The following is a 15,487-nucleotide window of genomic DNA, read 5'->3' as shown; positions in this document are numbered from 1 at the left end:
ATTTCCAGCACTTTGAATCATCAGGCATTCCCAATATCTACAATTGTTCCTCCTTATTTTCTGTAGAGTTACAATGACAAAATATACAGCTATATGAAATTAGTGGTTCTATCAAAACAATCCTCACCATCCCTTTAATCTACAGGTACCTCCACAACCCTATAATCCTAGCACCTAATTATCACTGATTTCTATTATTCCACCACGAGGGACCTTGCCTTTAAACTGCCCAAGCTCCAGAGTTGACTTTCAAAAATTCTTGTCTTCTCCTTTAAAGCAGTGCTTAAAACCTGTCTAAATAAGCTAACTTTTCATCAGTTGTCCCAATGCCTCCTCCTGCAGCTGGGTTCATCTGAAGACACCACACTGAAAAGCCTGAGGATGATTTATCATGCTAACTGAAAATGCAAGTTTTTGGCTATTATTTCATTATGTTGCTAAAGGATTTTTTTTAGAATATGTTTTTGAAGCTCACAACATTTGATGGACGTAAGTGTTTTCTGCAGGAAAGGCAGATTGACAACCCTAATTATTTCAGAGCCAGACATGTGAAGTGTGCTTTAATTCGACCCAGATGTAATTAACAAGATACTGATAGCTTTTATCAAGAAAACGTTAATGCATATGCAGTTTGCTAACAATACACTTCCTGTCTTCCAGCAAACAAATCAATTACGGCTTCTTTATTTAAAGTTCAGGGAGTAAGGGCAGTGTTTTTGTGTTTCTCAGCTGCATAATCAGGGCAGAAATAATAGCTTATATTACTGTAGATTCTTAAAAAACAGTCTTTTCATTCAAGCAGCATCTCATAATTAACATTAAAATATTCACTGTTTTATACATTGAATATTCCTAGCACAATGTTTTACAGCATCAGCTGTACGATTGGGGTTAGCTTCCCGCTGCTGTCTGTAAGGGGTTTGTACCTTCTCCCTGTCACCGTGTGGGTTTCCTCCGGGTGTTCCGGTTTCCTCCCACATTCCAAAGGCATACAGCTAGGATTGGTGAGTTGTGGGTGTGCTCTGTTGGCACCAGAAGCGTGGTGACACTTGCAGGTTGATCATCACTATCCTTACTGATTTGATTTGATTTGATACAAATGACACATTTTACTGCATGTTCCAATGTACACGTGATAAATAAAGCTAATCTTTAAATTAAAACTGTTTATGTTCAGTTTTAATCTCCTCCAGTTCCTTATAGATAGATAGATACTTTATTCATCCCCATGGGGAAATTCAACTTTTTTTTCCAATGTCCCATACACTTGTTGTAGCAAAACTAATTACATACAATACTTAACTCAGTAAAAAAATATGATATGCATCTAAATCACCGTCTCAAAAAGCATTAATAATAGCTTTTAAAAAGTTCTTAAGTCCTGGCGGTAGAATTGTAAAGCCTAATGGCATTGGGGAGTATTGACCTCTTCATCCTGTCTGAGGAGCATTGCATCGATAGTAACCTGTCACTGAAACTGCTTCTCTGTCTCTGGATGGTGCTATGTAGAGGATGTTCAGAGTTATCCATAATTGACCGTAGCCTACTCAGCGCCCTTCGCTCAGCTACCGATGTTAAACTCTCCAGTACTTTGCCCACGACAGAACCCGCCTTCCTTACCAGCTTATTAAGACGTGAGGCGTCCCTCTTCTTAATGCTTCCTCCCCAACACGCCACCACAAAGAAAAGGGCGCTCTCCACAACTGACCTATAGAACATCTTCAGCATCTCACTACAGACATTGAATGACGCCAACCTTCTTAGGAAGTACATTCGACTCTGTGCCTTCCTGCACAAGGCATCTGTGTTGGCAGTCCAGTCAAGCTTCTCGTCTAACTGTACTCCCAGATACTTGTAGGTCTTAACCTGCTCCACACGTTCTCCATTAATGATCACTGGCTCCATATGGGGCCTAGATCTCCTAAAGTCCACCACCATCTCCTTGGTCTTGGTGATATTGAGACGCAGGTAGTTTGAGTTGCACCATATCACAAAGTCCTGTATCAGTTTCCTATACTCCTCCTCCTGTCCATTCCTGACACACCCCACTATGGCCGTGTCATCAGCGAACTTCTGCACATGGCAGGACTCTGAGTTATATTGGAAGTCTTATGTGTACAGGGTGAACAGGACCGGAGAGAGTACGGTTCCCTGCGGCGCCCCTGTGCTGCTGACCACCGTGTCAGACCTACAGTCTCCCAACCGCACATACTTTTCACCAAACTTTTATTTTGCCACTTTAGCTAGGCTTATTCTAGATTGATAACCATCCAGTTACTGAAATTTCTTTTCATGGGAATCTATTCCACAGAGTATTACAATTTTTTTTTGAAGTTCTGACATTCTCTAATAGCTGTCAAAATTTTAAACCATCAATGAAACATTTACTTTTCTGCATTTCTTGCCATCAGATTATGTATGCAGAGGATAATTTTTGCCTTTTTGTTAAATTAAATGAAAAAATTTTCACTTAATATTTCAGAAAGTGGGGCATCTTTAATAATTCATTGCCTTTCAACACACCTTGTACAAGAGTATTTTGTCTTCCAATCTCCCTCCATCCCTTTGCACTCGAAAATTTTAGAAGGGCACTTTAGCCAGTCAAAAAAGATTTCTCCATCATCAAGTTTTCAAATCAAGCCAATTAAAAACTGAAATTTCATAATTTCTCTTTGATTCTTTGAATACATCATCTCACCTTGTTCCTGTTAGCTTACTGGTAGGTTTTCTGAACTGAGCGCAGCGAGTTTGCAGGTAGGTTCACAGAAGGTGACCACCAAACACACACAGGGTTTTTAACTTAAACCATCAGAATAATCTTAAAGGAGCAGCTGACTTCTCGCTAATAAGGTAGTGATATTACCTGTCCAAATGGATCTCCAACCCATATCAGAAGTTCTGGGAGACCAGTATTGCGACTAACTGATCTTGTAATACTTGTCAGGCTCTTGGGTAAGTCAGAGTTAAACACTTTGCAGCCTGACATGAATCACGGGGCTGGGCACTACACTAGTTATGTAATTGTTCATATTAACAGCTTATGAAAGTCAAACAAATAAAATTGCCTTCAAAAGCACAAATTAATTTTAAATCATATTCCCAAATATTTGCCAAAATTAATCAGGCAAATTCCTTGCCTACTGCTTAACCAACTCATTTTGCTTGGCTCCTTTCCAATTAAAAATTACCACAAAGACTTGACAGGAGTTCTAGGATCCTGTTTATTCAGTGTTTTGTAAATTCAGCCACTGTACACTACTAAGCCAAAGATACCTATATGCAATTCAATTTTTTCCACCAAGCTGAAAAATAACGAGCTTTTAAAACATCTCACTTTAGGAATATGTTAAAATGGCAAAACTATTTTGCAGGAAGCTTCAGTCAAATCCAACTCAACATAAACACCAAGTCTCACTCACCACATTGTAGTAGCTTTTACTAACAGGAGGTGTTTCAAATCCTTTAGGTGAACTTTTCAAAGTTGCTGACTTTGGAGAGGCTGGTTTTTCTGCGGAATGAACCAATTGTCAAGTGTTTAAATCACGAAATTCTTCATCGTGATCATCACACAACATCAATAGGTGTCTGGAAAATAAACTCCCTAAATAGGGCATTATTATTTAAAAACAATAACAATTCATTAATTTTTATATTAGTACAAATGGCAAGTTGGAGATGAATCAGTCTCCAAAGGTCATTGTTGTGAAGACCATTGCAGAAATCAGTACTGGGATGAGGGTGAAGAGGAGCAAGGTAGGAGTGGGACAGACATTGTAGGGTGACAGAAACACTCTCTCTTCACCAGTTTCATAGCTAAACAGGCCTCATTGCAAGGATGCCTTTAATTTTTTGTAGGGAAGATGAGCTTGAAGCTAAAGAAACCATTGCTTCAGGACATCACAGAATGTTTTATATCCAATGAATTACTACTGTGTGCGTAAACGCACCATAAAACTGTCTCACAATATATTCCCACAGAAAGCAAAGATGATAAATGTCCTTTAATCTGATCTTTGCATTCACATTTGTGAGAACAGGGAACAGAGTTCAGATTGTCTTCAAACATCGACAAACACGAGCCAACATCTCCCAGTAATACCTGCAAACACTTGTGATAATGGTATGACCTCTGCAACTCTTCCCATAGCAGGTGTTGCTGTTACAGACTGGACTGAAGAGCCTCTGTTAGGACAGCTAATCGTACAAAACAGCCAACCAGCTTTGCTGCAGACCCCTACACTGTCCAAACCAATGGATGCTGAGTGGATCCACACTTAGCATACTGGCTGTGACCTCCTGACTGAAATCTAAACTCCACTAATTTGTCAATAAAATCCAGCATCCTAATGGCTCTGTTTACTGCTGTCCGCAGAATCAAGAGTCAAGGACAGAGTAGGCACTTACTCATTGACAAAAGAAACAAAACTTGGACAGATCTGAGAAAGTGAGATTAGCTTCAGGTGAGAGAGAGGGTGGGGAAGGATGGGAGAGGACAATGGGGAACATCTGAGTGGCTGAGGTTAGGTTTGCCGTGGTGACAAGCTGTTGAAGATGACATCTGGTTCAAAATGTGTAGGGTGGAAATTGGGGGAACGGGAAGACAACAAATGGATGCAAAACCTGTGAATGATCAGCTGCCTGGCAGAAATTGGGTTGAGTGCGACAGAAATTGCAAAGGAGATCTGTTGGATATAGAGACCGATCGATATAGAAGCAGTTCATCCTTACTCTGTCCGGCAGAAGGGGTAGAAGGTAAGGACCAGCACAGAGGGATCTTGGAGTGGGATCCAAGTCCTGAAAGCGGCAACACAAGCAGACAGATCAGTAAAAGCATGTGTCATGCTGCCCTCATTGTCAGCCACAGTCTACAAGAATCAGGAAGTAATATTGCAGTTGTACTGAACTTTGGTTACGCTGCACCTGTGTGAAGATCTGGTTGCTCAATGCAGAAAAGATGTCAAGGCTTTGGAGAGACTTCGGATGAGGCTTACCAGGTTACAGCCTGGATTAGAGGGCATGTGCTATAAAGAGAGATTGGATAAATTTGAGTTGCTTCCTCTGGAACGGAGGCAGAATGGAAACGTGATAGATATTTATAAAATTATTTACTGGTATAGATAGGTTACAGAATATCTTTTCCCCAGATAGAAAAGTTGAATACTAGAGGACTAGAGGGCATAGCTTTAAAGTGAGAAGGGTAAAGTAAATGTGTGTCTTCTTAAATCACCCTATCCACCTGTGTTACCACTTTCATAGAATTATTGATTTAAATCTCCAAGACCCCTCTGCTTATCAACATTCCAAAGTCCCCTAATAATTACTGTACACGTCCTACCCTTGTTTGACTTCACCTCACAATTCATGTGAAGGGAGTGAGTGGAGGTGATGGAGAAGTTACAGAATATGGCAAGAACTGCTTGGTCACCTTCAGGAGGGAATCCAAACACAGCCTGGTTAACCACCATGTGGCACACCAATGTCCAGTCACAGGACACCCGAGCTTTCACTGTCTCCCACTTTAATTCTCCACCCTACTACAGTCACCTGTGTGTTCTAATATACTACTATACTAGCATACTACTGTGAGATATGATGCAAGATTGGAGAACATAATCTCACCTGCCACCTGCGCAGACTGCAGTCTTCCACTCAATATTGAATTTAATCACTCCAGGAACATACTTGTGCTGTGAGTTCTGCTGTAGCTTATTCACTTGTAATACTGACTCAGTTTTTCCCTCTGTTACCACGTCCAGCCCACTGTTTCCTGCAGCTCTGCATTTCATGGTGTTTAGATGTACGTTGTTTCTTCTCTCTCTCCAATGTCCCTTGCTAACCAGAAGTCGGCATCAACACCATTGTCAATTCTGACCTCACCCTATCAAAGATAAATTCCTTTATCCTATCCATCCATCTCCACCCTCACCTCATCTTAAAATGATTATTCCAGTCCTCACAAATGGTCATCAGCTTGAGATAACCATTTCCCTCTCCATGGATGACCTGTATGTTCAACTATTCTATCTCTGTTCATGCTTCCAGCACCTGCAGTGCTTTAGAACTGTTGGGATTTAGATTTGGTACCCCCTTGCTGCTGAGACCCAGGGGAACCAGTTCCAATGTAACAGATTGTAATGTGGATGAAATCACTGCTGGATAATTCATTCCACCATGGTAGGAAGACCTCTTCGGTGCCTTTGGAACACAATTGCTCCAAGAAGCAACACTACAATACTTTAGAGATTAAAAAATAATATCCTTCACATGTGGGCTTCAGTGGAAAAGCCAATATTGCATATGCCTCCTTAACTGTCTTGGAGGTGAGCCAACTTCTGGAATTGTGTAAGCTACTGATGGAGCAACTTACACGTGTGACTCGCAGCAGTGCTCAAACATGGCTAGGAAGTTGTATCAAACTACTGCCAGCAGGTGAACCAGCATATCAAAGCTGACAAAGGTAACTTGCACTAACATAATTCTGTGTGCTCTTTTATGTAATAATGGCATTAAAAAAGTTTCAACAAGCCCTATTAATCATCACTTTATGACTATATCGACATACACAATGAAATGCTTGGCTATGCAGAAGTTTGCTTTGAACAAGCTAATTCCAAGATCAGGCCTGAAACTATAGAATTCTGTAGTCTCTGTCCCAACTCTGTCACAAATTTATTCCACAAGTGATACGTCTTCCATTATCTTTTGAGCTATCTAAGTAATACAAATACTTTTTTTAACTTACCATTCAATTTGATTTCTCTCACATAGTTGCTAGGAAACCATCCATTTTTGCCATTGAGTGTTCCTTCCCACCAGCCCCCTTCCTCAATTCTGGTCACATGGATGATATCGCCCTTGTTAAAGCAGAGTTCATCCTCATTGGTCTGATAGAAATTGAATTTTGCTTTCACCACCATATGATGTTTGCTGTTATCTGTCATGTCCTTCCAAAAAAAAATAATTTAAATCAACATTCACTCTTTCACTGGGATATTTGCAATAAAAGTTAAAATACAAATCTTTATAAACAAATGATATGCACTGTGGCCAATTCTGCTGACAAGGTATAGGAGAAGGTGCAGTGGTTTACTGTTCTCAGTGATATGGAGAAAGAGAAGCATGATTGTTCTTAAAGCAGATTTAATAATGGCTCAGAGAATGAAGGACTTGATAGAGTAGGCATTTTCATTCACAGAACTGTCAATGGCCAAAAATGCACAATTGATAAATGTTCTGTATTAATGGGTTTTGAAAATCTGGCCAATATTGATTGAAAGAGAAGTGCAAACAAGTTCCAGATTGGCATTTTCTGGAGAAATTTGGCAAAAGAATTAAAATACCAAATCTTATTTTCTGTAATTTATGGTTTTCAGAACCTTACAAGTGAGAATCTCCATCACAGGAAGGGGTCGAGATGACAGTTAGAGAGGTACCTCTATAGGAAGGTTTTAGAGGGATATGGGCCAAACATAGGCAGGCAACTTGGTAAGGATGAACAAGTTGGGCTGAAGGATCTGTTCTTCTAACCAGCTAACTCCTTGAATCTTGGCCTTGCACCTGAAACAACCACTATTTCATCGACATTGCACTTGCTTTCACCATACCGTCCTTTTGTTCCTTGTTTTGTAGGTCTTGGTGCCCTTTCTGCTGCTCTGCAGCCTCCAGAGATGAAGGCTCTGAGCCAAATCCTTTGCGGACACTAAGGTCTTCAAAAATTCCTCCCAACTTCAAGGAAATAAGCCATCCAGACATAAGAAAAAAGGGTAGTGAGATCATGGACCGTATGCAGATTATAGAAGAGGATGTGCTTGCTGTCTTTAGGCAAATTAGGTTGGAAAATTCTCCAGAGGCTGAAGAGGTATCCCCTCAGACCCTGAAGGTAGTTAGTGCAGAAATTGCAGAGAAACTTAAAAATGTCCTTAGCCATGGATGAGGTGCTGAAGGATAGCTAATTTGCTTCATTGTTTAGGGTGGCTCTAAGAACAATTTATAGGCCAATAACATTAGTCACAGGTAAACTACTGGAAGATTACACCAAGGGACAAGATACATCAATATATGTAGAAGTAGGACCCAATTAGGGATAGTCAATGTAGCTTTTGCATTGCAAGTCATGTCCAACCAATCTTATAGTGCTTTTCAAGGAGGTCACAGAATCATTTAAAATCATGACTAGGTTAATATCCTGATATTAATATCATGACTAATTTGTTGTTTTGTGGTAACAGTACATTGGAATACATCATAAACTATAAATTATTATAAATTTATATAAAATTAAGTACAGCAAAAAGAGAGCAAACAAAAAAAAGTGGTCATCTACGTGGATTCATTACTCGTTCAGAAATCTGATGGTAGAAGGGAAGAAGCTGTTGCTGAAACATTAAGAGTGTGTCTTCAGTCCCCTGTACCTAGTCCTTGAAAGATTTACTATTTTAAAAAAATGTCAACCCGTTTATAAGACTTTTCCAGAGATGCTGCCTGGCCTGCTGAGTTCCTCCAGCATTTTGTGCATGTTGCTTGGACTTCCAGCATCTGCAGATTTTCTCTTGTTTGTGACGTGGGAGGCTGGTTCAGAAGGTGATGGCACTCGGCATTCAGTATGAAATGGTTAACTGGATTCAACGTTGGCTTAGTGGGAGAAACCAAATAGACAGGTGCCTCTCTGACTAGTGGTGAGCCAGGGATCGATGCTGGGCCCATTGTTGTTTATTCTATATTATTCTATACTGTTTTAATTATTTAGTTGATAATCTGGTAAACTGGATCAGTGCCTTTGCAGAAGACACCATGATTAGGGGCATAATAGGCAGTGAGGAAGGCGATCAAAGCTTGCAAAGTGATCTGGACCAGCAGGACTCGTGGGCTGAAAAATGACATATGGAATTAATAGAGGCATGTTGGCAAAACAATCCAGGGTAAGGCCTGCCCTGAATGTGTGCGATATAACAAAAGGACCTGGAAATCCAGATCCATAATTCCTTGAAAGTGGAATTGCCAGCAAATAGGGTAGTAAAGAGAGATTTTGCCATATTGATTTCATAATTCAGAGCATTGAGTACAGAAGTTGTGATGTTATATTGAAGTTGCATAAGACAATGGTAAGACCACATTTAGAGTATTGTGTTCAGTTCCTATCTGATCACCACCTTCAGGAAAGGTATCAATAAGCTTAAAAAAAGTTGCAAGGACTTGAGGACCTGAGTGAGAGGGAAAGGTTGAATAGGTTGGGACTGGAGTACAGGAGAATAAGGGGAGATCTTACAGAGGCATACAAAATTGAGAACTATAGATAGGGTGAATGTATGCAGGCTTTTCCACCTTAGATTAGCTGAGATTAGATCTAGAGGTCATAGGTTGAGGATGAAAGGTGAAATTTATTTGAAATCTAAGTGGGAGCTACTTTCCTCAGAGTGGTGCAAATGTGGAATGAGCTGCCAGTAGTACACTGTAACATTTAAGAGAAACTGGATAGGTATATGGATGAGAAAGTTATGGAGGGCTGTGGTCCAGATGGAACTAGACTGAAAACCAGGGCAGCAGACTAGATGACCCAAAAGGCCTGTTTTTGCACTGTAATGCTGCTATGACTCTCTAAAACAAAGTTCTTTACCTCAGTAGAGCTCTGCCCAAGCACGTGTGGATACAATTGCTATCTGTTAAATAGAATTCCTTGCTGGCACATGGGGATCAGCCCAAGAAGCAACAGTGGTACTGTACAAAGCAGGAATCCCATCACAAGAGGCCAACCTCTGGAACCACAGCCTGCACTCAGTGACATCAGGGAAGCTACCTGCCACTGGAGATCCTAACAAGCACACCAGCAGTTCTACTGCATTAGGAGTTTGAGACTTCTTATGTTACTAGAGACTCTGACAGATTTCTATAGATGTACATTGGAGACATATCATTGCCTGATATGGAGGCTCCAATGAGCTGGATCACAAGAGGCTGCAGAAGGTTGCAGAATTAGCCAGCTCCAAGCCTCCCCAACATCAAAGACATCTTCAAGAGGCAGTGCCTCAAGTGTCATCATTAAGGACACTCACCATCCAAAACAAGCCCTCTTCTCATCATGACCATCAGGTGGATATACAGGAGCCTGAAGACCCACAGTAAATGATTCATAAACAGCTCTTCCCCTCCACTATCAAATTCCTTAATGGTCCATGAACACTATCTCATTATAGCTTTCTTTACACCATTTTGTAATTTTGTGTCTTTGCACTGTACCACTGATGCAAAACACCAAATTTCACAAACACAAGAAAGTGATCAAAACAGTTGGATTTCTGAATTTTTCTTCAATCATTTACTCTAAATCACACTTATGTAACTTCGCTCCTCCTGCCCGTAGCCTTTCCCCATCCCCACACCCCAACACATCAAACATTCAAATTTCACTCACTAAACTTCGATACTTTCCGGGAAAATTTTTGGAAGTTCTTCCAAGTGACAAGTGGGCTCCAGTGAAAGAATCAGCTGACTTTATTTGATGGGATTGGTGACGTGCACATACCGAGTCACTTCCAACACCAATATCTGTGGAAGACAAATCCAATAGTTGCACAAAATTTGAATAATTATTTAAACATTTTTTTAAAAATAAGATTTATCTGTTTTACAGATAACATTATTTTAGAATTGACTTCAATCAATGAACATTTGCAACTTCCTGAGCACATTTTAAAAGACGTCTGGATTGGCTCCCAGACCTAACGCTTCGCAGAAGGCTTAAGACTCAAGGAGAATGATTCCTAATAATGAAGCTACTATTTAAAAGAATGTCAATCGGTATAACAAGACCATAAGACATAGGAGCAGAATTAGGCCATTCAGAGCCTATCGAGTCTGCTCTGCTATTCAATCATGGCTGATTTATTTTTCTTCTCGATCCCATTCCCCTACCTTCTCCTCTTAACTTTTGACATGTTTCTAAATCAATAACTTTAAATATACCAAATGCTTGGCCTCCACAGCTGCCTGTAGCAATGAATTCCACAGATACACTATCTTGGCTGAATAAATTTCTCCTTATCTGTTCTAAAACGATAACTTTCTACTGAGGCTCTGCCCTCTCATCTTAGTTTCTTCCAGTACTGGAAAAATCCTCAGTATTTCACTCTGTCTAGGTTTTTCAATATTCAGTGGGTCATAGTGAGATCCCTCCTCCTCCTCCTCCTAATCTTCAGCAAGTACAGCCCCAGAACCATCAAACTTTCCCTCTTTAAAACATTGAGTTAAATCCACATTATTCCTGCTGCAGTAATTCATTGTGTGGCTCAGTGCCACATTCATGTGGTTACATTTCAGTGAGGAAACTAAGACAGTTCACTTGATTTAGATGTAATATAAACAAAGTTGTTGCTGGTCAGTATTTCAGTGACAGTGAGATTATATCTAATGCAGAGGACAGTTCTCAACTCATCATTTCTGTACTAGCCAGGATGGAGCAGCTGCTCTGCCCATACTCATTTCAATATCTTCACTTCAACAGCAAAACAAAACCTATGATGATGGATTTCCTGTAAACATTTGGCTGCTTTCAACTACAGTTGCCTTGGAGATTGGGATTCAGACAAACTCCAGACACCATTTACTCTCCCAATTTTATAAACTTCTATCAGGTCACCCTTCAGCATCCAACATTTCAGAGAAAACAATCTGAATTTGTCCAGCCTCTCCTTGTACCTAATACTCTCTAATCCAGGTAATATCCTGCTGAACCTCGTTTGTACCATCTCCAAAGCCTCCACATCCTTCCCAACTCTATACATCACATCCCAACCAATAAAAGTAAGTATATCATATGCCTTTTTTCAAAATCACCTATCCACTTGTGTTACCACTTCCAGGAAACTATGAATTTGTATCCCAAGATCCTTCAGTACATCTATGTACCCAAGGGTCATGCCTTTTACTGTACATCTTCCTCTTGCATTTGAATACCCAAAGTGTAACACCCACACTTGTCCAGATTAAACTCTATCTGCCATTTCTCTGCCCATATTCGCATTCTGGCCCACCTACATCCTGCAGAATTCTTTGAAAACCTTCCCCACTAGCCACAAGCTTGTCAAATTTTATGCTGCCTGCAAACTTGCTAATCAACCTACTTACACCTTCTTCCAAATCATTTATATCACAAACAGATGCAGGAGGTAAGATTAGCAAATGTGTGGATGACGTGAAAGTTACTGGCATGGATAACAAGAAAGAAGTCCAAGCTTACATCACGATGAAGATTGGATGGAAAGGTGGGCAGAGCAGTGGCAGAGGGAATTTAATCCTGACAAGTGCAAGATGCATTTTGGAAAGTCAGATAGGGGTAGGACGTATACAATAAATGGTCAGGCACTAAGAGATATTGACAGAACTTTAAGGTTGAAGTCCATAATTTTCTTAAAGTGCCAAAGGTCAAATGGTCAGCTTAAAATGGCCTACTTCTGTGTTATATAACTATGACAAAAGAAGAGGAAATGGGAATGGTACCAGATCCACCAGCAGGACAGAGTGACACTAAGGTGAATGGCCAGCTTGAAAGAACACAGCTGCAGAAGCTTTTCCAACCTCTATTATGTGCAACTGGGTGAGCAAGCCTTCCAATGTAGGAGAACTGTGATATTATTTAGTGCCTTTGATGAGAAATCTGATCCACCGAGCTGTGCGTTAAAATAAGGTAGAATTTCAGGTGCGTGAGAATCAACTTAAAGCAACTCCACTGTCAGAGTTCACCTTCTTAAACCTAATTTAATGTGAAAAAGTAAATTTATACATTGTACAGATCCATTTAAAAATCATTCAATGGACACTGTCAACACACACTGGTCCAACACTTTCAGAAAAACAGATCCTCATTTCTACACTAGGGCGTCCTGTAAGCAGTTCCAGACTGCAATGTGTTAAATCATTTTTGGATTACTCTGGGAACTATTCCAGGAATTGAACTGTTTGCCAAAGTGGTTCAGCTTTCATAAACCTGAAATCCAAGTTACTGCATTTGGCAAAGGTAAACGAGTAAATGCAAGTGGATGGTGTTCTAGTACAAGGTTAGATTGTGTCTGCTCTCAACTCTCCCCAACTGTACTTCTCCTGCAAAGACCAGGTTTGATCTGATCAATCTGATTAGACTCAGTCTACCATCCCTGCAGGATGTGTGTGTCCAGGACAAAGAAGCAGGCAGGAAAAAACACTGCAGACACTACCCACTCTGCAAACCGCCTTTTCCAAAATCTCCCTTCCGAAAAGTGCTACAGGGTGTCTGGAAAATGCTACGAACTTCATGTCACCTTAAAAAATTTCTTCCCTCAGGCAGTTAACCTGATCAACCATTCCAGTTAGCCCCCCACCCCCCTCTATCTATTACTCCTGACACTGCACTATAAGCACTTTAACCAGTTTTTATAATGCTACTTACATTGTAAAAGATGCTGGTACTTCTGCACATTTTATTCCATATCCATACTTCAACCACTACCTTTATATTTTATACAATTCTTCATAATTGTTGAATGTTGTTGTTTGTTGTTCCATGTTGTGTCAACACCATAGCAAATTCCTAATACTTGTAAATGTAAAGGGTAAATAAAGTTACCCTTGATCATTGGTGTTACTGTGTGAATGCATTAACAACAGCTTAAAGCTTAGCCTCCAAACACACGCAAATGCAAATTGACTGGTTGACTGAAGCTTCATTGAACTTTTTGAAGCTCTGTCCCCAGAGGTTCAACAGCTTCCCCTTAATTTTGGGAATTAGTTCCCTTCTTACATGAAGCTTTTTGAACACAAGTTGCAACATGCAAGGCAAAAAAGATGACCAAAGAAAGCTTTGGGGCAATGACAGTTTTGCTTGACACTCACCTTTGGTGAGATCGCCTCTGTTTAGGAATCGCAGTCCTGATGCAGGGTTTTGATTTAAGATGTTGACAGTGGAATTTCCCCCCCCCCCCCCACACACAGACACTGCTCCACCAGCCCAAGTTCCTCAGCGGATTGCTTACTGCCCATTGGTTAGTACTGCAGCTTACATGGATCAGGAAGCAAATGTAAAATGGAAATAAATTTCTGTAGGCAGCCAAATTTGGAAAGGGTGTTCTACAGTCCCCCCAATTAATGGACCCAAAGTCTTTAATGAGGTTAAAGATAGCCACGTACAATGGATAGTGCTGTTCTCTACATTTGTCTTCTTGCCACACCATTAAAGTTACCAATGATTCTGCCTTTTGGGCTACATGTTTCATTTTAATGAGAATTACGACAAACAGTGGTAATTAAAACTCTCTAGCCTGTTTTATCACTTATTTATGTCATGACCAATCAGAGCTTTATCCACTTGCACCCAAAACAAAACAAGAGCACTGAGATTTTTGATTGATGCGCTGGACGTTATCAAAACAGACAACACGGTGGTGTAGCATTTAGCATAACACTTTACAGCGCCAGCCTCCTGGATTCAATTCCTGCCCTCGCCTGTATGGAGATTGTACATTTTCCTTCTGACTGCATGGGTTTCCTCCAGGTGCTCTACTTTCCTCCCTACATCCCAAAGACATACAGGTTAGTAGGTTAATTGATCAGATGCATGCAATTGGGTGGTGCAGATCGGTAGGCTAGAAGGGCCTGTTACTGTGCTGTATCTCTAAATATATATTTTTTTAATTATCTAGTCCATTGTACATTTGTTGGCTCTTTGAAAATAGTTTAGTCACATTCTCCTCCCACCCCCCCTCCCACCACAAGGTCCTTGGTCTTGCGAATCAGTTTCTGAAATTTCCAGATCCACAAGTTTGTGCAATCTATTCCTCTCATTGTATTTGAAGATCCCTTCACTGAAGTTTTGAATCTGAAACATCTTGTTATTGACCCGTTCACCAGAGGAAATAGTTTACCTACTTCATCAAAGCCTGGCATCTTGACCTTGCTGATTCTTTAATGCATTTCCACATCTCTTGCAGGATTTGGGAAGACGGGGGATCTTGAGTATCACTGACAACTACACCTGCAAGAGTTACAACTTCTTACAGACCTTGGGAACTCTAGCTGAATGAACTCCAGATCATTCAGGAGACAGAGGGGTTAAAAGACAGAAGATATAGGGAGGTAGTTGCACCAAAGGTGCAGGACACAGATAAATGGGTGACCATCAAGAGAGGGAAAGGAGATAGGTAGCCAGAGCAGAGTACCCCTATGGTTGTTCCCTTCAATAACAATATTCAGCCTCCATCCCTTTGTTCACAGCTAATAGAGACTTATCCAAAAGGACTACTGGCTGTAGTAGCCGCAAGAGGTGGTTTAACTAAGAACTAAGCACAGGGGAATGAATACTTTTGAACTACTGTCGTTTCAGTTTTTGTTCTATTAGTTTTTCATGCTTTATAATTTCTTCCGGTTTTTTGGGCTCTACTGTGAGGAAAAAAGGAGCATGTGATACACAAATAAAAATTCTCAGTTAAATTGATCAAGATACCTGGTTGTAATATTTATGCCA

The 15,487-nt window shown here is 40.4% G+C and overlaps 1 protein-coding gene across 10 annotated transcripts in view; it reads right to left on the bottom strand.

Moving 5' to 3' along the window:
* LOC140716400 (rho guanine nucleotide exchange factor 7-like) overlaps window positions 1–15,487 on the bottom strand; it is a 73,230-nt gene that overhangs the window by 41,510 nt on the left and 16,233 nt on the right. For 7 of the 10 annotated variants that reach the window (XM_073029152.1, XM_073029117.1, XM_073029133.1 and 4 more), the window contains exons 4-7: window positions 10,409–10,542; window positions 6,743–6,944; window positions 4,729–4,794; window positions 3,420–3,508 (exon numbers count right to left, since the gene is read on the bottom strand). In XM_073029152.1, coding sequence (XP_072885253.1) covers window positions 3,420–3,508; window positions 4,729–4,794; window positions 6,743–6,944; window positions 10,409–10,542 — 491 coding nt within the window. The remainder of the gene's footprint in view (window positions 1–3,419; window positions 3,509–4,728; window positions 4,795–6,742; window positions 6,945–10,408; window positions 10,543–15,487) is intronic. The other 3 variants (XM_073029168.1, XM_073029110.1, XM_073029126.1) reach the window with 1 other exon arrangement.

This window comes from Hemitrygon akajei, chromosome 2 (assembly GCF_048418815.1).
Source record: "Hemitrygon akajei chromosome 2, sHemAka1.3, whole genome shotgun sequence".
In the NCBI taxonomy this organism is placed as follows: domain Eukaryota; kingdom Metazoa; phylum Chordata; class Chondrichthyes; order Myliobatiformes; family Dasyatidae; genus Hemitrygon; species Hemitrygon akajei.
This window is presented reverse-complemented; position numbering and strand designations above follow the sequence as displayed.